The sequence below is a fragment of the Salvia splendens genome, chromosome 2, assembly GCF_004379255.2.
Source record: "Salvia splendens isolate huo1 chromosome 2, SspV2, whole genome shotgun sequence".
In the NCBI taxonomy this organism is placed as follows: domain Eukaryota; kingdom Viridiplantae; phylum Streptophyta; class Magnoliopsida; order Lamiales; family Lamiaceae; genus Salvia; species Salvia splendens.
The window spans coordinates 3,246,115-3,272,000 of NC_056033.1; the positions used below are offsets into that span (position 1 = coordinate 3,246,115).

At 36.6% G+C, this 25,886-nt stretch overlaps 3 protein-coding genes and 1 long non-coding RNA gene across 4 annotated transcripts; 1 reads left to right on the forward strand and 3 right to left on the reverse strand.

Annotated features, from left to right (window-relative positions):
- Nucleotides 1–137: 137 nt before the first annotated feature.
- On the forward strand, nucleotides 138–974 carry LOC121759476 (photosystem I reaction center subunit II, chloroplastic-like). Its single transcript, XM_042155071.1, has one exon. It carries the CDS (start codon nucleotides 250–252, stop codon nucleotides 865–867), a length of 618 nt encoding a protein of 205 aa, XP_042011005.1. The 5' UTR covers nucleotides 138–249; the 3' UTR covers nucleotides 868–974.
- An 897-nt stretch (nucleotides 975–1,871) lies between these two features.
- On the reverse strand, nucleotides 1,872–2,684 carry LOC121780820. The gene is made up of 4 exons (XR_006046099.1): nucleotides 2,586–2,684; nucleotides 2,398–2,455; nucleotides 2,224–2,323; nucleotides 1,872–2,084 (listed from the first exon to the last, which is right to left on the reverse strand). It is a non-coding gene; the product is annotated as an uncharacterized LOC121780820 (long non-coding RNA).
- A 5,135-nt stretch (nucleotides 2,685–7,819) lies between these two features.
- Nucleotides 7,820–10,282, reverse strand: LOC121783792 (thermospermine synthase ACAULIS5-like). Its single transcript, XM_042181976.1, has 10 exons — nucleotides 10,052–10,282; nucleotides 9,569–9,635; nucleotides 9,386–9,480; nucleotides 9,201–9,303; nucleotides 9,029–9,117; nucleotides 8,790–8,946; nucleotides 8,628–8,703; nucleotides 8,484–8,542; nucleotides 8,265–8,401; nucleotides 7,820–8,182 (listed from the first exon to the last, which is right to left on the reverse strand). Exons 1-10 carry the CDS (start codon nucleotides 10,156–10,158, stop codon nucleotides 8,098–8,100), a joined length of 975 nt encoding a protein of 324 aa, XP_042037910.1. The 5' UTR covers nucleotides 10,159–10,282; the 3' UTR covers nucleotides 7,820–8,097.
- Nucleotides 10,283–15,099: 4,817 nt separating this feature from the next.
- On the reverse strand, nucleotides 15,100–16,786 carry LOC121759482. The gene has a single exon (XM_042155082.1). It carries the CDS (start codon nucleotides 16,308–16,310, stop codon nucleotides 15,399–15,401), a length of 912 nt encoding a protein of 303 aa, XP_042011016.1. The 5' UTR covers nucleotides 16,311–16,786; the 3' UTR covers nucleotides 15,100–15,398.
- Between the last annotated feature and the right edge of the window lie 9,100 nt (nucleotides 16,787–25,886).

Sequence of the window (25,886 nt, forward strand, 5' to 3'; positions counted from 1 at the left end):
AATAACCAAAGTTGAAGTGGAGATCGATTATCCGAAAAATGAGTCAAAAAAAGAAGAGGAAATGGAAATAAATACAGATGGCGCCACAAAGCAAGGGTAAGGCTTGATATCAAATGCAACAATCTAATTGGCTCAACCATATCACCTTATCCCCAATATCCAAACATTTTCTCATCAAATAATATTCAAACCTCCTCCTTCCATTTCCCACCACCCAAAACTAAAAAAAAGAAGAAGATACACCGAGTCATGGCCATGGCAACCCAAGCCTCCCTCTTCTCCGCCGCCGCCCCGAAATCCTCCGTGGCAGCCCCGTGGAAGCAATCCCTCGCCAGCTTCCCCTCCCTAAAGCCCACCAAAATCCACACCAACCGCCCCATCCGCGCCATGGCCGAGGAGGCCCCCGCCGCCGCCAAGAAGGCCGAAGCTCCCGCGGGATTCACCCCGCCGGAGCTGGACCCGAACACACCCTCCCCGATCTTCGGAGGCAGCACGGGCGGGCTCCTCCGGAAGGCGCAGGTGGAGGAGTTCTACGTGATCACGTGGGAGTCCCCGAAGGAGCAGGTGTTCGAGATGCCGACGGGAGGCGCCGCCATCATGAGGCAGGGACCGAACCTGCTGAAGCTGGCGAGGAAGGAGCAGTGCCTCGCCCTCGGCACCCGACTCCGCTCCAAGTACAAGATCAACTACCAATTCTACCGGGTTTTCCCCAACGGAGAGGTGCAGTATCTGCACCCCAAGGATGGGGTCTACCCGGAGAAGGTCAACCCCGGGAGGACCGGCGTCGGCCAGAACTTCCGGTCCATTGGGAAGAATGTCAGCCCCATCGAGGTCAAGTTCACCGGCAAGCAGGTCTACGATTTGTAATTTCTCATCGCCTTAATTCATTACTGTTTGTAACCGTGTATTTATGCATGAAAGATACTCCTACTTTGTTAAATGTGGTTCAGTAATTCATCTCTTTCTATCATTCATATCATTTCTACTTTATCTTACTACAAAATTATTGTCATTGTCTAATGGTAGAAAGCATCATAGCTTCCTTCCGGACCAAGAATTTATATTCTTTAGTCAGAATTTATCAATTGAAGTCTAATGTTTTTGATTATAGCTGATATCTTAATATAGTGCATACATAATTTAGGTGATTAATCGATTGTGCCAAACTAAAACAATACAAACTCCATATTAAACTGAAATTTAACCAGATTTTGTTGTCTATTTGGAGAAACTAAATTTAATCCAGGTACATGTGTAGAGGTTTAAGGGTTAGCAATTATGTGAAGGCAAATGGTGTTTCAAGATATGTGACTATTGTAAAGCACTAACAATAGACGTTTTGAGGGTAGGGGTGTTTTAAGATGATTTTAAATGACAATAATAGTCTATCGCTCTTTTAGCCTTTAGCCATGAGGATTCGACTGTATGCACCTATTAGTTGCATGAGAAACGACTTATCAATAAAATTTAGCTTCACGTCCAATAAGTAGACAACTAGATAGTCGATGCTTCGAATTTTCAAGTGAAATGTGCAATTCGATTTCAAACTTCAAAGTTGACTTGATGCACAAATTTCATCCCTAGCCATGTAATCCACTCATAAGATGCCATTTTTTTCGTTTAATTACTTTATCATCCAACATTCACTTTTCGAATCTAGAATTATAGTACTACTACCATCTAATAACTTGCACCAAATTACGATGTCTATCGTAAAGGTAACAGTAAATCGTAACGAAAATCTGTAATCCGCAAAACCAAAATTTCTGAAAAAACATGTTTATTTACTTTGATTGATCAGCAAATGGACATACACAAAGTTTACAGATTGAGACTTAGTCACATGCATATACAGATTGTACATAGCAGTTAATTAGTTGTGGGGTTGGAACATATTGAAAGTAGATGTACAAGTCTGTCAAGCAACAACGGTAGTGGCAGCATAAACGGAACCCATTTCATTTGTGGCGCGACCAATCCTCTTATCATCCTCAGCAACCCATATTTCTGGTATCACCTGCACCCATGTTTGCCACCGTTTCTATAGCATAATCAGCTTCTTGGCTCTTTGTTGCTCTTCCAACCTATTTTCACAATTCAAATAAACCAAATTAATTATAATTAGTAGTATAATTAAGGTTAATATTCTGTACATATTGTGAAGTTGAAATTTTGGACAATTTTTTAAAATTTAATCAAGAAGAAAGAGTAGGTTGATGTTACCTGTGATAATCATCGGGATGGATATCACAAGTTCGGAAAAGCTCGCTGTTCATATCCTGAGCATCGGATTCACAAATTCCAAATTTCTCAGCAAGAAATTCTGCAACAAAATCAACCATTTTAACTAAGCTGTTCCTTTCCTTTCCGCAGAAATAAATAATGATGGTAATTAACCTTCGTTTAAGAGCTTTGACGATTCCAGTCTTGGAAGAATACAGGGTATCATCCAAATCTGCTCATATCAAAAGAAAAAGAAAATTTAAAATTCACACATTTTCATAAATTCATACTATTATCTCATCAACCCATTAGTATATACACTCATTAATATTGCAGCGGGAGGGAGAAGAGAATAAGTATACCAAAAATGAGGGTGGAAGAAGAAATGCCGGAAGAAACCATATCGGAAATGGAAAATTAAGGTTTAGAGGAGAGGAATTTGAATTTCGATTTCGATTTTGATTGGATGGAGAATTGGGGAAGCGGGCCAGAGACAAGTGATGAACGGTATTTATAGGGAGTGGATAAAGATGAAATGCAAGTTTGAATTAACAGCTGGGTCCCATCATCTAATAATATTGAAATAGGAGTATTTTACTAAGAGCATCTCCAATGGCGGACGTCGGACTAAGAGCATCTCCAATGGCGGACGTCCGACGGGCGACCGGGACGTCCGCCATTGTGGCGTGGCAACTCGGATACGGACGTCCCGTAAGGACGTCGGATGTCCTCGGACGTGCGAGCGACGGGCGGGCGGACGTCCTCCATTGTGGCGTGGGTCGGACGTCCGGTATTATTATTTTTTTAATGAAGTTATTAATTTTTCCCGTTCGTATTCGTGTTGAAATTTTATTTCCGTAAACGTAAATTGCTTTATTTGTGAATTTGTGGTTTTTTTTATTATGGGAAGTCCTAGTGGGAAGGGCGATGAGAAGGGCGGATTGTGAAGGGGAAGTCCTAGTAACGTGGCAGTGGGATGGGAAGTCCTAGTGACGTGGCAGAAGGTGTTTTTGGGAAGTCCTAGTGGATGTCCGAGTGGGACATCCGTGCATTGGAGATGCTCTAACTCACTGTCACGACTCGATCTCTATAGTTTTTATTTTAATTTAGGGAGGGGAAACAATTGTGGAGTACTCCATTTTGTAAATATCTTTGAAATGGTTTCATATTTACTTAATTTTTCGTAAATATCAATAAAATTGGTTTAGATTTTTTTTTTCTAGTTTTATAATGTTGGCAAATGAAATAAAAATAATAATATAGGAGTATTACATTAGTGTAGAAAGAAACATGTAATTATTATTATTATAACAATGTCTCGTACTATTAGTGTAAAGAAAAAATTTTAACTACTACTTAGTACAACTGTGTGAGCGTACTGTGTATATGTCTCTCCTATCAGAGCATCTCCAGTAAGACTGGACGTCAAATAGCCCTCACATAGCCTTCACACTGCCACATCATCAGCACTACAATTCTCCTGCCACATCAGCTTGCCACATCAACTGGACATCAAATAGCCCTCACATAGCCTTCACACTACTTATCCACATCACTAATAACAATTATATAATTTAATTTACACTCGTATCAACATACGAAATTTAATTTACGAGACAAATACGGAAAATTCGAATAATAATATTAAAACTTAAAAAGTACATTAATTTTTAAAAAAAAGTACAATAATTTAAAAAAAAGTACAAAAATTAAAAAGTACATTAATTTTAAAAAGTAAAACAAAATCACTTCTCGCCGCCGTCCTCGTCTCCGTCGTCGCCCAGCGCTTCTTCACCGTCGTCGCCACCGCCGCCGCCTCCGTCGCCACCTACTCCGCGGCTATTCCCGCCGGTGTCCCACCTCATCGCCTCCAATTCTTCACGCTGGCTCTGGAGCAATACACGAAGAAAATCCTTCACCTCGGGGTCCACCGCCGCTTGGAAGTCGGCTAAGGTCTTCACCATTTGAGCGCGCGTTTGTTGGCGCGCGAAGAATTTGAGCTCCTCGGTAGACCTGCCGAGGGGGGATGTCGAATGGACCCCCTGGGAACTCGGGGTGCCCCCCCTCGCAACCTGTTGCGCCCGCCTTTGGCCAACCGGGCGAGGTCAGCGACCGAACAAACGAGGAGTCGGGACCTCCTGGGCCGTCTCGGGGAGGTCTGTCGAACCACCACTGCTGCCGCTATAATCTCCGGTATAGTTCAGTTTCTGCCTCTTCGGCCAGCCAGCGTCGACGCCTGCCCGGAATTTCAAAGCGCGTATATATAGTGTTTTCGAAAAAGAAAAAAAAATTTAAAATCTGACGCCGAATAGGGGTCCTACAATGGCGCCGTGAGGATCGGCGTCGGAACCGGTGTCATCGCGCGAATCGGCATGGCCACGCCGATTTTGACGCCGATTTCGCCGATGCCGGTTCTAATGGTTCGGCGTCAGAACCGGCGTCGGCGAAAAATCGGCGTCGCGATTTTGACGCCGGCATTGGAGATGCTCTCAACAATTCATTTTAGCATTGCCCTGATTTGACCCAATAAAGTTCAGATTTTTTTGTTTGTAGTACTAAAAATTACTCCCCTATGTCCCCATTTAAAAGTCATATTTTGCTATTTAAGTCTCCAATTTAAGAGTCATATTTAGAATCTTTCATATTTGTACATAAAATTTAACCCCATTAATCATCAAAATTACACTCACATGGCATTATTTACATAAAATTAAATCAATAGAAACACTTTTTAAATCCATAAAGTCAAACCCACTTTCCACCAACCCACTTCCTTTATTATACTCCATACTCCACCAATTTCTTAAACCACAAGCCATAACTAAATCTAACTCCTAAACTAGGACGGAGGGAGTACTTCGTAATTTATTAAAATATTATTTTTTGTCTCATGTTAAAAACTACCGTCCTATAATAAGAGTTACATTTTCCATTTTTGTACGTCCCATAATAAGAGTCACATTTCACTTTTACCAGAAATGGTAAGTAGGTCTCACATTATATCAACTTATTCCACTCACATTTTATTATAAAAACTCAAAGGAATACAATATGTCATCAATATATGAACTCAAAAGAAACAACATTCTGCGTACGCATTCCAGAAAAGAATACTAGGAGTATTATGTATGAAGACATAATATATTCGAAACATTCTATTTGCTATCTTCTTCACTTTCATGTTCAACACCCACCGCCCTCGTCACAGCTCAACCTGCACATAGGGAAAACACATGCAGGGCATGCAGGGCTGAGTACTTGATGTACTCAGTGAACAAATGCCAAAACAATTTAATAAAAACAGTAATGTCATGTCGCCATTGAGTGACCTCGGGTTTTAACTTTGAAAAGGCCCAAGACACTAAAAATATTTCAAACACAAAATTTCGACTCATCCGCAAATCCTTTTTCTCATCATTTAAAAAACACAACCATTTCTCCTTGAGTTATATGAGAAACTGTCATATCTGTTCTTTAGGGTGCCGTGTAAGGTGGCCACTTTCCACGAGCACGAAAACCGGCCAACCCGTTCGATGACTCACGCTCCTCATCGTGTACACTAGTCCGAGTAGGGACGCACCCTTGCTAGGACCCGAATTCGATTAAACTCATAGTAGGGACTCACTCCCCACTAAGCAATCATCAACATCAACATCAATCTCATCAACATCAACAGCATAATGTGAAACGAGAATGTGGCCGCAAACTCAATCATTGGACCGGCCGACCCAAAAGATGGCTCACGATCTCCATTGGTGTACACTAGCATGAGTAGGGACTCACTCACTAGTCAGACCCGAATTCGATTTCAATAGGTCTAGTAGGGACAACTCCCTTGCTAAACAAACAGATATGCATTTCTCAAAACAAAAACATGGCATGACATTCCCTTTGCAAACTTTATTTTCCTCAAAAACGTATTTGAAACACAAATCATTTTTCTGTCAAGGTCGAACATCAATTCACATCACATCAACAAAGCCAAGCAATTTATAATATCACTCAATAAATCAACACATAGCACCGCATAACATGCGCAACAACACTTTCACTTTGATCACATATCTCGCCTCATCATTGGAATAAATATAATAAATCAATCACACATAACCTGATGTTCAAACCGATATATTAAAACGAAAGCTCTTGAAAACACTTTAGTTCGAAAGCCCACCTCGTTCGTTTAATTTTCTGAATTTGAATTCCTTACTTCCACTTCAATTTGATTCGCGGAGAATTCCCTTCCTTGAGTCCATGCTTCTCTTCTTCTTCATTTATTTTCGGAGTCGATCGTCGCGTTCCCATCATTCTTGAGCTCAAAATCCAGTCCAAACAATTCAACGAGCAAAACTTCCTTGGAGAAAATCAATGGCTCAACTATAATTAATAGACTGGGCCCAACCAATTAAATCACTCTAGGCCCAAATCAAAATTTTGTACAGCAGCCCAAAACTTGGATTAATAATCTGGCCCAAACTAATTCTAACCCAACTCCTCATCTCCTCTTTCAACCCCACGGTCAACGCCCCAAATTCAACAACTCTCCCTCACAATTTATAGCTCCTGCAATCTCCATCTCCCTCCCCATTTCGCTTCTTTCTCTCGTGTCAAAATCAGGAGAATCCCCAATTGAAACTGAAATAAAATCTCCCTCTATTCTGCCCTCCGATCTGAACTCCGTCGGCGAGCTCAACGGCTCAGCTCCACCTCCGCCGATCTTCTTCCTTTCTAATTCTCGACCAACAGGCTTGTTGCCGTCGTCATCGCCGTGAAACTCCACAACTCGCCGGTGTGCAAGCCGCCTCTGCACTGTCATCTCGAGTCCGGTCTCACGTCCAATTCCCGAATCGCTCCACCAGATTTCGCCTCCAAAACGAAAATCCCAATCTCTCTCTCGCCACTCCTCTACACCAATAGCCACCGCCGTTAATCGCTCTGCGGCACTGTCGTATTCGATGATCGCCGTCTCCATTGCTGGATCGTTGCCGCCCCGCTGCAGCCGCTGATCGGACGTGCTGCTCCGCCGGGACAGCCTGCCGCGCCGCTGCTGCTCGTTGCTGTTCTCTTTCTCCGTGACAATTCGCCGCCGTTGCCATCTCCTATTTCTCTCTCAATTTTGTTTCTCTGCACTCTCTTTTCCAAATTCCTCAATCGAGAAACTGTCTCTCCTTTTCTCTCTTCACTCTCTCTGTCAAAATGCGTAATCGGTTGAAAGCTTTAAATTGGTGAAAATAAAAGGAAGTTGATTGTGAGTGATGAACGTGGGATCAGTATGTAGAAACCGATTTCATGGAACAGAAATTGGGTGAGACTAATCTCATATTTAATTCTTGCATATTCAAATTAATAAATCATTTGGGCTCATAACAATTAGATTTTAAATTAGGCTAAAAAGAATAATTGCTCCATGTCCAAAATGAAGTTGAAAAGGACTTTCAAAAGTTGATTACAAAGAATTGGGCTTGATGCAAACAAGGAAAAAGATCCTAGCCCAAATTCAATAATAAAAACTCTAGCTAATTCCATCAACGTCGAAAAGAATTGAAGGAAATTTTTCGGCTACACAAACGACGTCCCTTCAAGAACAAAAAAAAAGTAGAAAAAGTCGGGGTGTTACACTAAAATAAAGAAAGTTGTACATGCACAATATATATATAAAGTAGCAAAACAACACTTATATAAGTTTGCCATGACATGTATTCCACTTCCATTAATACTTATAGAGGAAGGAAAACATCAAGGAAACAAGGCATAAGGCCAAACATAATTTCTGCCAAACAACTACATAATCAAAGCAACATATCAAAAGTAGAAACCATCAACCAAATTTCTTTAAAATTTTCTTTTCTCTCATCTCTTTTTCTGTCTTAGAGCTCAATGTTGCTTGCAAGCATTGCTTCCATGGCCATATATGAACCTCGCACTCCCTTCGGTGTAGATATGAGTCTCATTGTCCAACCTACGATCGATAATCAATAATAGATAATTAAATATCATAAATATGCACGTGACATGACACGATCAAGAATCCAAGGACTCACGATTTTCTAACAGCTTTGCTCAAGGTAGAGGAGGAAGTGAATGTTTGGCCATCAAGATATCTGTTCTCCCCTTCAATCATCTGCTTGATCCTTTGGTCTAGCCCATCAGCATTCAGTGTGAAAGGGTTATCCGATGCCTATCATCATATATATTTATATCAAAATTAGAATTGTTCATCAAAATATAAATTGAACTATTGATCAAAGTGTTGATTTTACCATGACCCATCCCCAAGTATCAGCATAAGATGGGATGTGAGCTGAATAAGGCACAACATCTGCACATGATTATAATAACAGAGTTATTATTAATAAATCATACATATATTAGATTAGCTATATTAATATATCTCATCAACTTACACTTGAAGACCTGTCTCAGGGTGTTGAAGATGCAAGAAAACACCTCTGTATGGCTGAAAATCCCAGCTGGTCCTGCCTGAATTATTGAAAATAGTTTTATTGTTATTAATTAAACAATCATCAAAATTACAGCACAATGACAATAATAGTAAAAGAAAATACCTGTGTGACAAAGATGCCACCTTGGCTAAGCCTTGGTTTGACTACTAATTCATAGAATGATTTGGTATAGAGTTGGTAGCATGGCCCTCCTTCAATTGGATCTGCCAAATCACCTATTATCACATCATACACCTCTTCCCTTCTTTCAAGTTCAGCCCTGATCATAATTATTAAAACAAATTATTTAAAATAAAAAATTAGAAAAGAACTTTGATTCTTGCACATGGTATAGTAGCAACCTTGCATCATTGATAATCAGCTCCAATCTAGGATCATAAAAGGCTTCCTTGTTAACCAACAAGTGTGACTTGCAAAAATCTACCACTTCCTGCAATATTATGCACTAGATTAGCACAAAATAGATTTTAATTAAAATTAATTAGATATGGGATTGATTAAGCAATTAATTACCTCATCAATGTCACACATTATGACCTTTTCCACTGTCTTGTGCCTGAGTATTTCTCTAGCAGTAGATCCTTCACCTCCCCCCATTATGAAAATAGTTTTTGGACTGCAAATTTAAATTATTTATTAAATCAGATATCCATAGTATATAGTATAATGTAAATATATGTGAAGGTGAAAATATTTACTTGGGATGATTTAGAAGTGCTGGATGGACAAGAGACTCATGATAGATGAACTCATCTATCTCAGCACTCTGAAGCTTTCCATCAATTACAAGAGCCTAAACCATATGAGATATAAGTCATGATATATTTTATGCTATTTTATATTTATCAATAAAATATAGGAGTAAGAGATAGATATTACACCTTGCCAAAGGGCTTAGTGTCCAAGAGTTGAATGTCCTGGTATTGAGAGGCACCTGTGTGCAAAATGCTGCATACAAAAAAATAAAACAAACTGTTATTTACTTACAAGATTAATGATTTTTCTTCGCTCACTTGATCTTCTCTTTGTCTCAACTTTAGCAGACAAGATTTGGGGAAAGTTGTAGTTAAAAAGATAAATAAATAGTAAATTATTTTGTCTATAGGAGTATGCTGCAACTATAATAATGATAATAATAATAATAATTCACTGTATTATAGTAAATACTATTATTCAAAATAAGAACATCAATACATTCAATTAACTTCAAATTTTGATTTATTTTTTCCTTAGCATGATCAGTTCTTTTTTCATGAAGATATCGAAATAAAAGTGAAAAATGCAACAATGTTTCTAATTTACAAGAGAATAGTGTCTGGTTTTGTGAAATGAATATGAAAATGGTTGAAATATAATATAGTTACCTCTTAAGTGCAAAGCACCACCTCAAATTCTCCTCAATTTCTTCCTCATACCAGCAGCTCTTCCTCTGAGAGTTAGTCAAGCCGTTTGAGATTGAAACATCACCCATTTTTCTAGACTTAATTTGATGTAAAAATGGATGGAAGGATGTGTGTATAGAGAGAGAGAGGAAGAGAGAGCTAGGATGATGAATATTAAGAAGAGGAAGTGATATATAAGTAAAGGAAAGTTGGGGGAAATCGAAAAGGATATGATGACTTAGGTTAGGAGGTGATGTTATGAAATTAGGGAGATTTTCGCAGCCTCCTATAACCAATTACAAAATTAAACAAAAACATAAAGGTTGTAGTCAGAGTTAAAAGAAATAATAAGAAAAACTCGACTTCCGGTTTCATTAGGGGAAATTACAGCTCAAAATCCATCGAAATTTTAAATGCCAATAAATTTACAAAGTGCATTTGCATGCATGACCCGACATTACAAGCATGTTACATTGAATATATATTCTAATTACGAATTATTGTATTCTACTTATGAATATACTGGTATTTTTTTACAGGGACTATATACTCACTTTGTCCAGCTTAAAGAGAAATGTTATTTTTTTTACACATAATTTTTTATACAGTGTTGTTTGTAAGTTAAATGGATAGAGGATGATATTTTCTTTTTTGAAAATGTGGCATGTTAAGTGGGATATTTCCAAACGGAAGGAGAATATATGAGAATTAAATATGAAGGTAGTGAGGAAGGCAACGAATGAGAAGTCGACACGTGGAGAGCAGGATATGGACAAAGTGGGCATGATGAAGGTAATACAGTGTCTTGTGCTACACCATGATGCACTTAAACAAGAAAAGGTTAAAAGATGATGATTGAATTGGGTGACAATAAACCCTAATTTGAGGGGTTTTATTTTTCTTGAGAAACTGGACCAAAATCCAAATCTTGGTTGGGAAATGCAGTTAGAATAGAGAGAGGCGTGCAGTGGATTTCATGATTCAAAGATGAATGGCGTGCTAAGCCAGGCGCACTCAATCATCATCGTCACCATCGCAACATCAATTCTCTCCCCCAACCCTCATGATAATATCTACCAAACTTCATTTTTATTCAACAGTTTTTAAACATGTCCCTGCCTCCACACTCGACAGATACTATTATATTGCTTCTACATTAATTTTATCACGCCTCAATATTTATAAATCAAAACTAATTCTACTACTACTTTCCTCCATAAAATATGAGTACTAGCTTTTTTTATTGTGAATAATACATATTTTAATATAAAAATTGATATAGTAAGAGATATTGAGAATAAATGGTTGAAGCATTAGTAATAAAAAATGAGACTCGTCTAATTAAGGACATAAAATTTACAATAAATAGCTAGATGGTAATTTTGGTGGACAACCTGAAATGCCCGTCTATGATAGATGTCACAATTGAAAATAACATATGATACTCCATGTTGTCTAGTGTGTTAAGTGGAAAGAGAAAATATGTTTAAATTTATCGATGTGAGAGTGAAAAAAAAGTAATTAGAGTTTTAATAAAGAGATAATAAGAAATGGTGGATGTATAAATAGTGATATTTATTTCTAAAAAAAGAAAATGTGACATTTTTGTAAATAATAAAAAAAATATTAGACATCTACCGTGAAATGGAAAGAGTACTCTTATTATTTTTAATGGACTGAGATATTACATGATAGACTATATCTGTATTCAATCAAACAATCTTCACTAGTGCATTTTCTTTTGTCAAAAAATAATTATTTTTTCTTTTCATATTTTACATTTTTTGTAGTACTATTTAATTTTCTTTATCTTTTTAGTAATTTCCCTATTTAACTCATCAAATATTTTAGTTCTTTTAACAAATTAAACGGTTCATTTAAACGGGGATGGACTGTCTATATTCATATCCCCAACTTTTTTTTGGTAATTACCAAGGGTATTCACCGACGGGCCCAATGACTATCCCCTGCGTTGATTTGTAGGCACCTCAAAGGATGGGACAACTGGTTCAAGGATTTAAAGCAGCTCCATACCCAAAAGCAGTGATTGATCCCAACTTCGAATTACAGTATATGTTAAATTCTTTGTCTGTGTACACAATCATAGATGATGATGTGCATGCATGGATAATAATAATATCCGCATATTTTATTCCTCTCAACTAGATTTGATTGGCCACATGTCAATTGGTGATGCTGCACTCTTTAGGGGTGTGTGGGACTCAATAGGGCAATGAGCATGGCTTATAATGTATGATGTCAATTTTGCATCAGCATGATGGTGTGGGTGTAATAAGATGGAGCATGCATGGAACATATAATAGCAATAAATAATGTGTGTTTTTTTTAGGAGGGGGGAAATGAATATAAATGGTGTGTGATGATGCAATGGGAAAATGGTGATGATGGAGTTACCTAACTAATGTGTTGAGAATCATTATGTTAATTCCAACATATCTCATAGAATCAAATCTTCTTGGGAGATAGGAATGCCAATTCGACTCCTTCATATTGAACTTATCCTTTTAGTTTACCATTTTCAATGACTAATTTCAAAGTTTGACTCATCTTAGAATTTATTTTGAAGATAGTATAAACAAATTATTCTCTATAGAATTGATCCAGCAAAATAGATTTTGATTTAACATTCGACAAGGTTATAAAATAAGTGTTCTCCATACAAGCTTAGGTAGAGGAACTTTTGAAAATATATTAATAGGTTTGTTGAACATCATCTAGATTATTTATGTAAGTATTATGTGACGGATTATGTATAAAGTAACAAGTATTTTGATGCATTACTGATTAATTCTCCTCTCTAAAAAATCCCAAGTAATAAAGCAATCCACTCAGCTTCCTTTTCTTGTTTTATAAACCAAACATCTTAGATATACATTAACATAAAAATTATTTATTTGGAACTTTTTCAAATATGAACCATTCTTTTATCTTGTGCCTAACTTGGAGTATTATAAAAAACAACTCGCACTTTTCCTAATTAAATCAACAGCCAAACTTTTACCAAACGCTAAACTTATTCTTGTTAATTCAAAAAACAACTAAATATTATTTTAAATTTATCATAATTTTTTTATGTACCTAAACTTAGTAATTTTTAATTACAAATTTAAAATATAAATAAATTATGCCATTACGTATGTATTTTAATCATTAAAATTATAAAAAAAAGTTTTTATTATGTTAGATTGGTCTATAGATGTACGTATAAATTATACTACTATATGAATCATCATCTGCTTAGGTTTTGAGAAGCTGCCAAGATACTGGGCAACTTAGTAACTTTTTATAGTAATAACTAATAACTAAATATCAATTTTGTATGTTAAAAATATCAACACAAAGACATAAATTTATCAATCTTTCTTGTGTTGATAAATTATGTCTTTGTGTTGATATTTAAATTTACATATTGTATTGATATAATTATGTCTTTGTGTTGATATTTTTAATACACAGTATTGAAAGTTATTAGTTATTACTGTAAATTAGTTAGCACACTACGTCACTACGCAACCATATATATATATATATATATATATATATATATATATATATATATATCGTTATGCAATATGACCCAAACAGTCCCCAGTTTAATTAATAATAACTGAAAAAAGAAAAAAAAATTAATTATATAAAAATTTCGACAATCTATGGAGTTATATACCAAATCCTGTTTTCACAACAAATTTGTGAAGAGTTCCTTTGCATAAGAAGAAGACAATGAAAATGCATAACCCCACCAATCGGTTATTCCACTTTTCAAGATACTTACAAATTTCTTCGTGTTCCTTATTAGTATGTTCCAAGATTAATTACCATATTTTCTTTTCAGTAAAAGGTTAATCTTTATTTTATCTCCTATTCTATTATGTTTCTTTTATTCAAATCACTAAACATTATTTTGTTAAGTTCACTAAAAAGGAGAAAGGAAAATGCATCTAAAATGGGACTGTAAGGGATGTAATCAAATGCAAACTCTAAATATTATACAAATTCCAAATTATGATCCGAACCGTTAGAAAATGTCAACAGATGACAAAATATTAGCAACAAAAAATGTCTACACGGTGTCAACGGTTGATGTTGTGTTGACGCTGTGTTGACATTTTTTGTTGTTGTTATTTTGTCATTTGTTCACATTTTCTAACGATGCAGATCATAGTTTGAAGTCTGTATAATATTTAGAGTTTGCATTTTATCACTACCCGGGCTATATATGGGTAAAGTGGTATATCAACTAATTTTATTACTGTATTAGTTTTTTTTTAGAAAAACGGTTATATTGAGAAAATTGAGGGTCATAAAAGAAATTATTTTTAGATCAAAACTGAGGATAACTTTTAAAATTTTGTTATCCTTTTAGTAGTAGTAGTAGTATTTTTTTGAAGTGGGGCAACAAGCCTATGTTATCAAATTTCGAAATTGAAAGGGAAGCCCTACCTAATAAATTGCGTATTACTTTCCACTTCACATTATTTTCCAATCCAAGGCCCACTTTAATTGAATCAATATTTAGCCCATTTTAAAGTCGACGTTTTACACTTCAAGAGCCCGTGGTGCTTTTGAAAGTCCCCTTTCTCCACTTTTGAGATTTTGAATTCTCCTCTAAAACACAATTAATATAATCGAATTTTGCACATGAAATTTCAATAAATGTAACTTTTAGTAGGTGAAATACTTTTGACGAAATGATATGTTAAAATAATGTGTTTGTCTTTGACATTCTTGGCAAATAATTAGCACTTTGCATAGAAGCAATTCATACATGAAAATGACTTAACACTTATTCAAATTCAACAGAAAAGCAATAGAAACAAAATATTCATCGTTTTTTGTATTTTCTTTTAACTTTCTATTCGTTTTAGATCAAACTTTTCTATGGCAAGTATTCAAAATCCATACACGTTGAAGACAAAATTGTTGGTTAATTGCAAAATCAACAAGACAGAAAATGGCACAAAATGCATTCTGCAATAGAAAAAAGAAAAATTAGCAAAAGTATTCACTAAGTGTTAAAAACATCAAGCCAAATGTGGCTAATAAATTGTACTAGTACACGGATTAATGTAGCATAGTAAAAAAGCATCACAATTGCCATCAAGAACATGGCCACATCGCATAATCAAGTTCTTGAATTCTCAGTATCAAGAATTGTATCAATCCTCCAATAAATAATTCCAAGACATACCCTAAATCAACCTAGTACTGTATTGTCCAATTCCATGATTATGCTAGAATTTCTATACACAGAAGAACTCATCAAAGAATCACCACAGCTTTGGAAAAAATACTAAAACCAGAAAGTTCAATCTTTATTCCAAGCATACAAGAAAACTGAGAAACCAAGGCCTGGCATATTAGACTCCCTCAAACTCTCCGAACAGCTCCAAGAAAAGGCCGGTGAGTCGCACATTGAATGGCTCCCGGTGCTCCACATCTTCTCCGCGGACAAACTGCTATGGAACATGAACACTGCATTGCCAAGGCTCGGGCCAAACAGCCAGTTGTGGACATCCCAAAACACCTCCACCGGCAAGCCATCAACAAAGATGGTGTGGTTCCCACGAAACTTCCATTGCAGATGCTTCACTTGCATAACCGTTTTTGCATCAACACGAACCAAGAGGGACGGATCGTCGCTGCAGCTAGCGTCGCACTCGATCTTGATGTCATGAATCTGGCCATTGTCTGAGAATTGTGCCTTTGTGCCAAAAACCCTTTTCCCAGAAATGTGCTCCTTTTTTGAAATGAAAATGGCACTTGAAAGTGAAGCAACTGCTCCTGTTTTCTTGAGTGCTTCCCTCCTCATATCCCCAACTAGCAAAACCATATCCCCTTTCCACACAACTGCAATGTAGTAGCCCTGCACCGGCTCCGGCCCGGGCCCAAATTTTGCCATGGAAAGATCCCAAAATATCTCAATTTTACTGGAATTCACTTCTAGATTCTTGGATCCTTTCCTCTTTGAAAACAGAGAGGGCTTCACATCTACTTTGCATAAGCACTGATGAGATGCATCATCTATCTCAACACTCAGGCATTGCCCCATTAAATTCTTGCTCCAAACAATACTAATCAGACAAGATTTGCCAAAGAACTTACATCTATACACGCACGTGACAGAATTCTGAGAGGGTTTAGTCCCACCCACACTAGAACAAGAAGCATCAGCAACCTGAACTCCATTCTCCCCAAAACAAGAAGGAAAATCCCTCATTTTTCCCTTTCTCCCCACTAGATTCAATAAAAGTCTAGATCTTTCCACTAACTACTCTACAAAAATCTAATCTTTGCACAGAAAAAAGCAGGAAAATCGAGAAGGGGTTACAACATACACATACCAAGATTGAATCTTTATGAGGCGAATCAAGGAACCCACTTCTGCTTCGTGTTGAATTCAGTTTTTAGGGATGAAGATTCAACTTTTTTTTTTGGTGTGGGCCTTTTAAGGTTGGAGGAAGCAACTGTTTTAAGGTAAGGACAAAGGGAGTTGCAGATTGAGGGCAAATTTTTAGGGGCTGTAAGAAAGGAGAGGACTAGAATCACGGTTTAGAGATTTTTATTGTTTTCTTGCTAATAGTAAGAGAAGAATATTTGAATTATCGCAATCGACTTTGCTTGAATTTGAAGAGAAAATAATAGTCACATGCTAAAGTGCTGGAATTGTCTGCAACGGAATATTTAAAAAAATGATGAATTCATTTCAATTAGACAGGAAAGAAATCATAAATATAATGAGAAAATCAAAACAGGAAAGATTCCTCTGTCGTCTTCTTTTTTAACCAATATAGTTTGGCAGATTCACTCTAAAAACTAGTTTTGGAGGTGTGCAATGTGCATTCCATTCACGGTAAAAAATAAATTTTCATATTTTAACACAGGGCTTTATATTGTGAGATTTTAAAGATTTTTTTAGTACAATTAATATACTAATCAGTTTATGAATTGATTGAGAGGAGAGGTTGCTTTTAGACAGTTATACGTGACAGAGAGAGATGCTGGATTTGATATTAAAATTTGTATTGTCCATTACCAAAATTATTTTGGCCATGTCTTTTATCAAAATTAATCTTTATTTTTATTTATAATATATTTCTCATTCTAATAAAGTTGGTTTGATATTAAAATTTGTATTGTCCATTACCAAAATTATTTTTCGTGGACCTGATTTGGTATGCATATCCTTGAAATTTAATGTGCTATAAATAGAAAATATATTTTTGAATAAAATAATGTGGATAGGTTATTGAAAAGAAATGGAGAGATACTTTTGGTTTTGGTTTGAGCAGGCGTAATTAAATGGTGGGGTTGCTAGAATTATTGGTTATGAAAAATACTAGGCCTTTTGTGACATGGTTGTGAGTAATTAATGCGTGCACCCAACAAAATTATGCTAACATATTACCCATATTAACTTTTCCCCTTAGTGGGATCCAAGAAAAATGAGTAATCATTTCTTTTTCGAAAACATCTTTTTTTTTGTCAAATTATCTTACACACTTGTGACAGACAAACAACTGTATAAATTATAATGGTAAAATAACAGGTACTCCCTCCGTCCCGGGCTACTCGCTCCTTTCCTTTTCGGCACGGAGATTAAGGAATGAGTGTATAGGAAAGTAAAAAATGACGGCTGTAGGTGAAAATTTTTACTAAAAATGGAAAGAGTGCAAGTAACTTGGGACGCCCAAAAAGGAAATAAGTGCGAGTAGCTTGGGACGGAGGGAGTACTATATATGTTAGTGTAAAAATAAATAAAATCCTTAAAATATATAGTAGAAATATTTAAAAAAGAATAGTGTTTTTTAGTCACAACTTGATTAGAAATAATTTTGATTTAGATAAAAATCGATCGACTTGTTACTGCTTTAGTGAAAAACTAATAACGTAAAAAATAGCATTAAATTAATTAAAGTACTATTATTTACTATTAAAATAGTTTTAAACGGTCAACCATATATATTACAGCGGCATAGATTTCTACTCCCGTATTAAAAATATTACAGTTGAAACTTGTTGGCCGATTAGTTATGTAAATATATACTACTCCTTTTTTTACATTTTACAATATCTGTTTTAACTCTTTTTCAATGTTTAGGTGGTTCATATATATATATATCATATCATGCACAAAAATACAATAATTCACATATAGCATTTTCAAACCTATAGTTTTGAGACCCAAATCCACTTCCTGTATTATATTCACAAGAAAAAACATATACTAACCTCATTAATTCAACTAAAAAAATAAAAATATATGTAGGGATGGCCGATGGGTGTATTACCCATCTCTAAGAGCATCCGCAATAGCGGACGTTCCGGCGGACGTCCGCTATTGCATCGTCGGAGGTGGACGCGGACGTCCCTTGTGGACGAGAGGTCGTCCGCGGGTGTGCGCGGACGTCCGTCGTGACGTCCCAAATTTTTTATTTTTTTAATTATGTATTTTTTTAAACAATGTATTTAATTATGTATTTTTTTATTTAATTATGTATGTTTTTTTCAAATAAAATAGTTGCATTTTCTCCGTATTCGTGTCGAAATTTTAATTCCGTAAAATTGCATATTTGTGAATTTGTGAATTTTGATTATTGTGGATGTCCGTCGGGTTGTCCTTGGGGATATCCGCTATTGTGGAGTGGGATGTCCTTATGACGTGGCAGTGCTAGGATATCCTTATGATGTGACAGAAGGTGTTTTTGGGATGTCCACTGGACATCCATTCTATTGCGGATGCTCTAAGAGCATCAGCAATGGCGGATGTCCCATCGGACGTCGGACCGGTGTGTCGGAAGTCTGGGCGGCACGTCCGCCATTAGACACGGATCGACGGATGCGGACGTCCGCCCCGGATGTGAGGTATCCGTGGCCTTCCGACGACGTCCGTCGGGACGTCCGCCATTGCGGTGCCCCGACGGACGTCCCGAATTTTGATTTTTTTTTTATAATGAATTATCATTGCACTTTCTCCGTCTGTATTCGTATCGAAATTTTAATTCCGTAAAATTTTTAATTTGGTGAATTTGTGAATTTTTATTATTGTGGATGTCCACCGAGATGTCATTGGGTAGGCATGCACACGGTTCATAAACCGCAGGTTACGGTTCGGAACCAGCGGTTCACGGTTTAGGATTTTCAAGAACCTGAACCGTCCCGCCAAGGGTTCCGGCGGTTCCGGTTCAGGTTCAAAAAACTGCCGGTTCGGACGCCGGTTCAAAACCGTCGGTTTCCGGCCAAAAACCGCTGTCAGGACGGTTCGCCGGTTCGTAATATTTTTTTTTCATTTTCTTATTTATTTATCTATGAAATGCGCATAAATAAAATTCAAAAAATCACAATGAAAATTACAATTTTATTGAGATTACAAGTTACAACAATTACAAATCACAAAAAACTTGAAGTCTTGAAGTCTTAAACAAAAAAATTAAATACAACGAGACTATTAGTCTACAACGAAGCTAATTACAAATTACAAAAAAGACTTGAAGTTCTGAACATTAAATTTATAAGTATATATACTCTTAGTCGGCGAAGTAGATATTTCTACATAACTAAATTGAGGACACCTTTAGCAATTCAACCTTAAATGTTGAGTTTAGTCTAACAATCAACAATTATAGTAGAATTGTCAAAAGTTTCCCAGATTTAGCCTTACAGAGAAATCTACTTCACCGACTATAGTACATACAAATACAATTATTTAATTGTATTTTCATATTTTTGAAGTAGAGACAAATGGGAAAAACAAGAAATAAAAGAAAAAGGACTTGAGTTCACTTAAATTTAAAATTTAAGTTGAGGTGTCTACGTATCCACAATGCTCATTTGCATTAGGGAATCAAAGCCCACGTAGTTCTCTTACCTTACTTACCTATTTGGCTTGGCCAGTGGTTGACGGTTGGCCTGCGATTCATCCCCGGTGAAATCTTCTTGTGATTCCTCCTGACGATCATCCTAATCATTTTCTTGTTCTCTGACGTCAGCTTTGGCCCAATCATCAAGTAACATCACAGCTTCCATATTTTTCGCGAAGAGCTTACTTCTTGATTCATCCAACACACGTGATCCAACACTGAAAGCGGACTCGACGGCGACAGTGGAAGCCGGAACTGAAAAAATCTCCTTGGCCATTGACGCAAGTATGGGAAAATCTTTCTCGTGTGTTCCCCACCAATCGAGGACGTCGATTTGGGCAGGAGGAGTAGGACCTTCATCACCAAAAGAAAAGAGTGAATCGAAATATAAATTTAACTCACTTACCATACATGTGGTCGACCTTCCGCCGGTGCTGTAGCTGTATAGGTCGGCTAATTGGGATTGCGCGTCGGGGTCATCATAATCAGTTTGAAATGCGAAGCCAAAATTATGTTGTTGAGGAGGGGTAGGTCTTCTGACTTGGTGGGTACTGTTATACTTGGTTTCATATTCGGTGTAGAGAGCACGCAAGTTAAACTCGAAGGTTTATTGGACAACTGACCGGTCCGGGAGGTTTATTTGAAATGTTTCGGTTAGGTTTACTCCCCATTGGTCATTGGTATCCGTTTGCAATGCTTGAAGTGGACCAAGATCAATAGAACTTAAATTGTTATAATAAAAATCTAAAAACCTGGAGGTACCGGCTAATTTCCATTTTGGATCCAAGACCTTTGCAGTAAAAAACACCGTTGGAATCTTGTTGAAATACTTAAGCCATTTGTCAATCATATAATATAAAACACACATCAATTCAGGAGAAGAATAAACATTTTTCATCGCAGTTTTAAAACCAAGTGATATATTATACATGCAATGCTCTAAAACACGAACAACAGTGCAATAATAAACACCCGATAATTCAACGGTCGCATTTTTGAAATATTTGAACAATTTAAATAAACTCACGCTATGATCCCAACAACTATGCGACAGATATAAATCAGAAACGGGATAGGTTCTAAAAAAATCACACAAAGAATCTTTATGCCCCAAAGTAGAATTCAGACAATGATATGTCGAATTCCATCTATGAGACACATCCATGGTAAAATTCTTATATCTTACCTTCTTTTGATGGCAATACTTCTTCCAAGCTTTGACAATAGGCGGCTTTTGATGGATTAATCTAACTGCAGTTCTAATATGACTAACATGCTTTTGCCATAATTCAAGCGCATCTTGTACACATAAATTCAAAATATGACATATGCATCTTTGATGAAAATACTTACCACCAATAACCGAAGCACAAGCCGCAATCAAGTCATTAATACTTACAGTGTTAGCAGTTGCATTATCAAAACCAACAGAAAATATCTTATTGCATAATTGAAATTCATTCAAAACTTGAATAATTAAAGAAGCAATTTCGGGTTCAGTGTGTTGTGTCTCAAATTCTCTAAAACCAATCAAACGCTTGTTCAAAGTCCAACTATTGTCCACAAAGTGAATCGTAATGCCCATGTATGAATGTCTATTAAAAGAATCAGTTCATACATCTGAGCAAATGTTCACTTTGTGTCCCAAGTTGAGTAAATAACGTGATAATTCAACTTTTTTCTCCAAACATTGTCGAACGGTAGTTTATTGAACGGTCATTCGACCTACTCTTTTGACAGCTACGTTCATACCACTTTGCATAGTAACCTCAAATTTTTTATCATCATAAACATTAAAAGGAAAATGCTTCATTGCAGCCCATCTAGTCATAACGTCAGCAAAATTTTTAGGATCACATTTAAAAAGAGGCGTACCTGACGAACCTAAGCCACCGGGTTGGAAGTTTAGTTGGGTTTGGGTAGCGGCAGTGCCACATTCTTCCGGATGCTTTGTCATCAAATGACGACGGAGGGTGCCATATCCCCCACCACTCGCATATTTGTAGACTTTATCACAATAGTTACAATATGCATGAAACGCCGATGTTTGTTCTTGAGAAAGCGGATCATTAGGACTTGGAATTACCACCGGGACCTTCTTGTAGTGTTTAACAAAAATATCAGATTTCAATGTTTTTTTAGTGGGTGGAGGGGGATGCATGTCCTCATTTCCGCCGATGCTAGACGGAATACGAGAACGAGATCTATCATCATTGTTGTCCAAGGCCGACGATATAGTCACGTCGTACTCGTCATCTTGTTGTTGGGAACTACCACCGTCCCCCCACCCACCTTGATGCATTTGAGCTAGTAGCATGGTGGTCCTATGATCTTCTTCTATCTATAAATATTAAATAAGTTGAAGTTTTAATTAGGAACACAAAAAAAATTAAAAAACTCAATCTTATGAAATTATGAATTGTAAAAATAATTTTATTTTTTAGAACTTACTTGCATGCGTTCAGCCGCCACTCGGAAAACCTCTTCCATAACTTCTCGACGACTAGGTCGCTTTGATTTTTGGGGACGACTACTTTGATCTTGGAAAATTCCTTTGCCCCGATCACCACGTCCCGGTCCACCACGAGAAGAAGACATAATGCAAAATGAAAGTAGTATGAAATATGAAATATTGTATAAATGGTAAATTACGAACATAACAACAAATATAATAGTAAACAACTTGAGCAATTAGAGAGAATGAGGTAGAGAATAGAGAAATTGAGATTGAGAAGGAATCCTTGTTAACACAAGAATGAGGTGAGTAAAAATTATGGGGGGAGTAGGGTATTTATAGGAGTAAAATTAGAAGAAATAAAAAAAAATTCAAATTTCAAATTTGGGCCGGTTTACCGCCTGAACCGGCAGTTTCGGACTGAACCGGCGGTTCAGTCCACGGTTTCTGATTGAAACCGCTGGTTTCTGACCGAAAACCTGTCGTTTCTAACTAGTTTTCAGGCCTATACACTGCCACATATACGCTGCCACCTGAAAAAGGTCCCGAACAGTCGGAAACCGGCGGTTTCTGCCAAAAACCGTCGGTTTTTCTGCACACCTAGCCTGAAAACCTACGGCCTAGCCGGAATCCTACTGTTGGAACCGCTGAACCGCCTGTTTGAACCGGTGAACCGGCGGTTTTGAACTGCCGGTTACGGTTCACGATTTTTTTGAACCTGAACAGCCCGCTTGAACCGCCGAACCGCCATCCGGTTCGAACCTTCGTCACCGGTTTTGGTTTGTGAACCGGCGGTTCCGAACCGCCGGTTAACCGGTGGTCCGGTTCGGTTTGTACATGCCTATCCTTGGGGATGTCCGTCATTGTGCAGTGGGATGTCCTTATGACGTGGAAGTGCAGTGGGAAGTCCTTATAACATGGCAGGAGGTGTTTTTTGGAAAGTCCGTCGGGATATCCGCACCATTACGGATGCTCTAATAGGTTATCTCCTTTATGTGAAACTTGGTTCTTTTTATGTGTGTCCCGGTCAACGGATTCATTAATGTTTCTTAGTTGTCTCTGTGCTGATTTGGTTTCTTTAGTTTTATGTGTGTGGGTTATTGGTGTTACTCGATTGTATCTGATCAGATATTAGGTTTTTCTCTTATTACGTAGTTAGTCGATTGTATCTGATCAGATATTAGGTTTTTATTGTGTAGGAGTATAATATTCTTCTCATTAAATTCTCTTTTTGTTGGATTGAAAGCATTTTTGTTTCTTTATAATAAAAGAGGATGAATAAAACCAAATATTTCATAGGTTGCATTCAACCAACTAATTGATTTTTTTGCTGAATTGACCGGGCTTAAAAAAAGCCAAATTTAACAAGAAAATTTTCAAAGGTAAAAAGGTGTGCTACATATGTGACAAAACGAGCCTACTAGGTGGAATAATATCTTGGATTTCTATAATCAACCAGAAAACCCAAATCCTCCCAAATCACATTGATTTTATTTTATGCAATTATGCAATTTGGGATTTACTATACTATAACTTATTTTGTTACGAATATTGTAGAAATTTACATGTGCTTGGTAATAAATAAATGAGGGTCTAACTCAGCTTCATATTTTTCTCTATGTGAGTAATTCATCGTAGTATTATTTTTTTCTTAATACATGTAAAAATAAATAAATAAAATATTCAGAAAAAGATGTATTGCCTGTGTCAAGTAGGTAATATAATTATATAAGTATAGAGAAAAAACGTAAACATATAACATCCCAAGGCTTGATAATTATCTAAAAAAATGTTGGCAGCGAAGAAAAGTGCATGTAATGAAAGCTGTTGTGAAATTAAAGCAAGTAGCTTTACAGCCCTTTGTCCTTTTAGAGCATCCACAATAGCGGCGAGCGGACCGGCTAGCCGATCTCCAGCGCTAGCCGGTTCGCTCGCCGAACCATTATAACCGGCGAGCGCCATTTCAGTGAAAAATCAGCGAGCGCATGTCGATTCGCGAGCGCTGAGCGATGCGCTTGCCGGTCCGCTCGCCGCCATTGCAGGCTCCCGATCGGCGAGCAATTTCGAGCGGAAATTTTAATCTTTTTTTATTTAATGTTTTTTTTATGAAACTCATTCTTGGTTGTTTCTCTTTTATAGAGACATCCGTGAATGTTTTATGTTCTAGTTTCGATGTTGGACAAACTCATTCTTGGTCGTTTCTCTTTTATAGAGACATCCTTGAATGTTTTATGTTCCACTTTCGATGTGAGACAAACTCATTCTTGGTTGTTTCTCTTTTATAGAGACATCCTTGAATGTTTTATGTTCCACTTTCGATGTGGGACAAACTCATTCTTGGTCGTTTCTCTTTTATAGAGACATCCTTGAATGTTTTATGTTCCACTTTCGATGTTTTATGTTCCACTTTCGATGTGAGACAAACTCATTCTTGGTTGTTTCGCTTTTATAGAGACATCCTTGAATGTTTTATGTTCCACTTTCGATGTGGGACGAAATCATTCTTGGTTGTTTCTCTTTTATAGAGACATCCTTGAATCTTTTATGTTCCACTTTTGATGTGGGACAAACTCATTAATGAGGATGTTGTAATATTATTTTAATTTTAATGACGTGTGTTTTTTTAATTAATGTACGTTTTTAAACTTTAATATTATTATTGAATTTTTCCGTATCTGTGTCGTAAATTTAATCCCGTATTTTGTGTGATTATCAATTATTTGTTTTATATAATTTTGAGTGACGTGGCTAGGCTATTGCTGGGCTATTTGATTGTCCTGATGATGTGGCAGGAGGAGTTTGTGGCTGGGCTATGGCGGGGCGAAAGCTATTGTGGATGCTCTTATTTGCTAATCTTTTTCTCCAATTTTTCATTGTTATACATATGAGTTTATTACATATATTTATAAGGGTGTCTCCATTTTGGGTCTACAAGGAAATATCAGCTTCATAGCTGCCACATTTACCCAATGTTCGATTTGATGAATTAAATTGGATTAAATTTAGTAATACTGTTTGATTAGATAGATATAGTCAAATATGTAGTTTGGGAGAGCAATAGTATGTCTTAATTACTCTTTATCTTATGATTATAAAAAATACTACTCCCTCTGTTCTATTATCACTGTGACACTTATTTTAAAAATTACTAGTACTGTAAAATAGTTTAAGTGGAAGGAATGATATAGCTAATAACAACCATTGAAAGCAAAAAAAAGAAGTCTTCAAAGAAGACTTGCTAATCGTGCCACATACGACCGAGTCCAAACTCTGCGAAATTAATACTACTACTACTTTGTTTTTTACAAAGTGGGGTCTATCAAAAACCACTTATTCAATAGAAAACGTCAAATGACTAGCAAATTTAAATATGGACATTCTATATAAACTTATAGTAGTAATTTAAAATGTGAGGTTGTAATGTAATGAGTGTAAAAAATAAGAACAGTAAATACAAATATTGACATTCTATTAGATTTTT

What these genes read in the sequence shown, in the direction of transcription:
- LOC121759476 (XM_042155071.1), top strand. Translation starts at nt 250, where the DNA reads ATGGCCATGGCAACCCAAGCCTCCCTCTTCTCCGCCGCCGCCCCGAAA.
- LOC121783792 (XM_042181976.1), bottom strand. Translation starts at nt 10,158, where the DNA reads ATGGGTGATGTTTCAATCTCAAACGGCTTGACTAACTCTCAGAGGAAG. An exon ending in ACACTAAGCCCTTTGGCAAG is followed by an intron (nt 9,481 to 9,568) that starts GTGTAATATCTA and finishes CATATGGTTTAG; the next exon opens with GCTCTTGTAATTGATGGAAA. An exon ending in GTGGCATCTTTGTCACACAG is followed by an intron (nt 8,704 to 8,789) that starts GTATTTTCTTTT and finishes TCAATAATTCAG; the next exon opens with GCAGGACCAGCTGGGATTTT.
- LOC121759482 (XM_042155082.1), bottom strand. Translation starts at nt 16,310, where the DNA reads ATGAGGGATTTTCCTTCTTGTTTTGGGGAGAATGGAGTTCAGGTTGCT.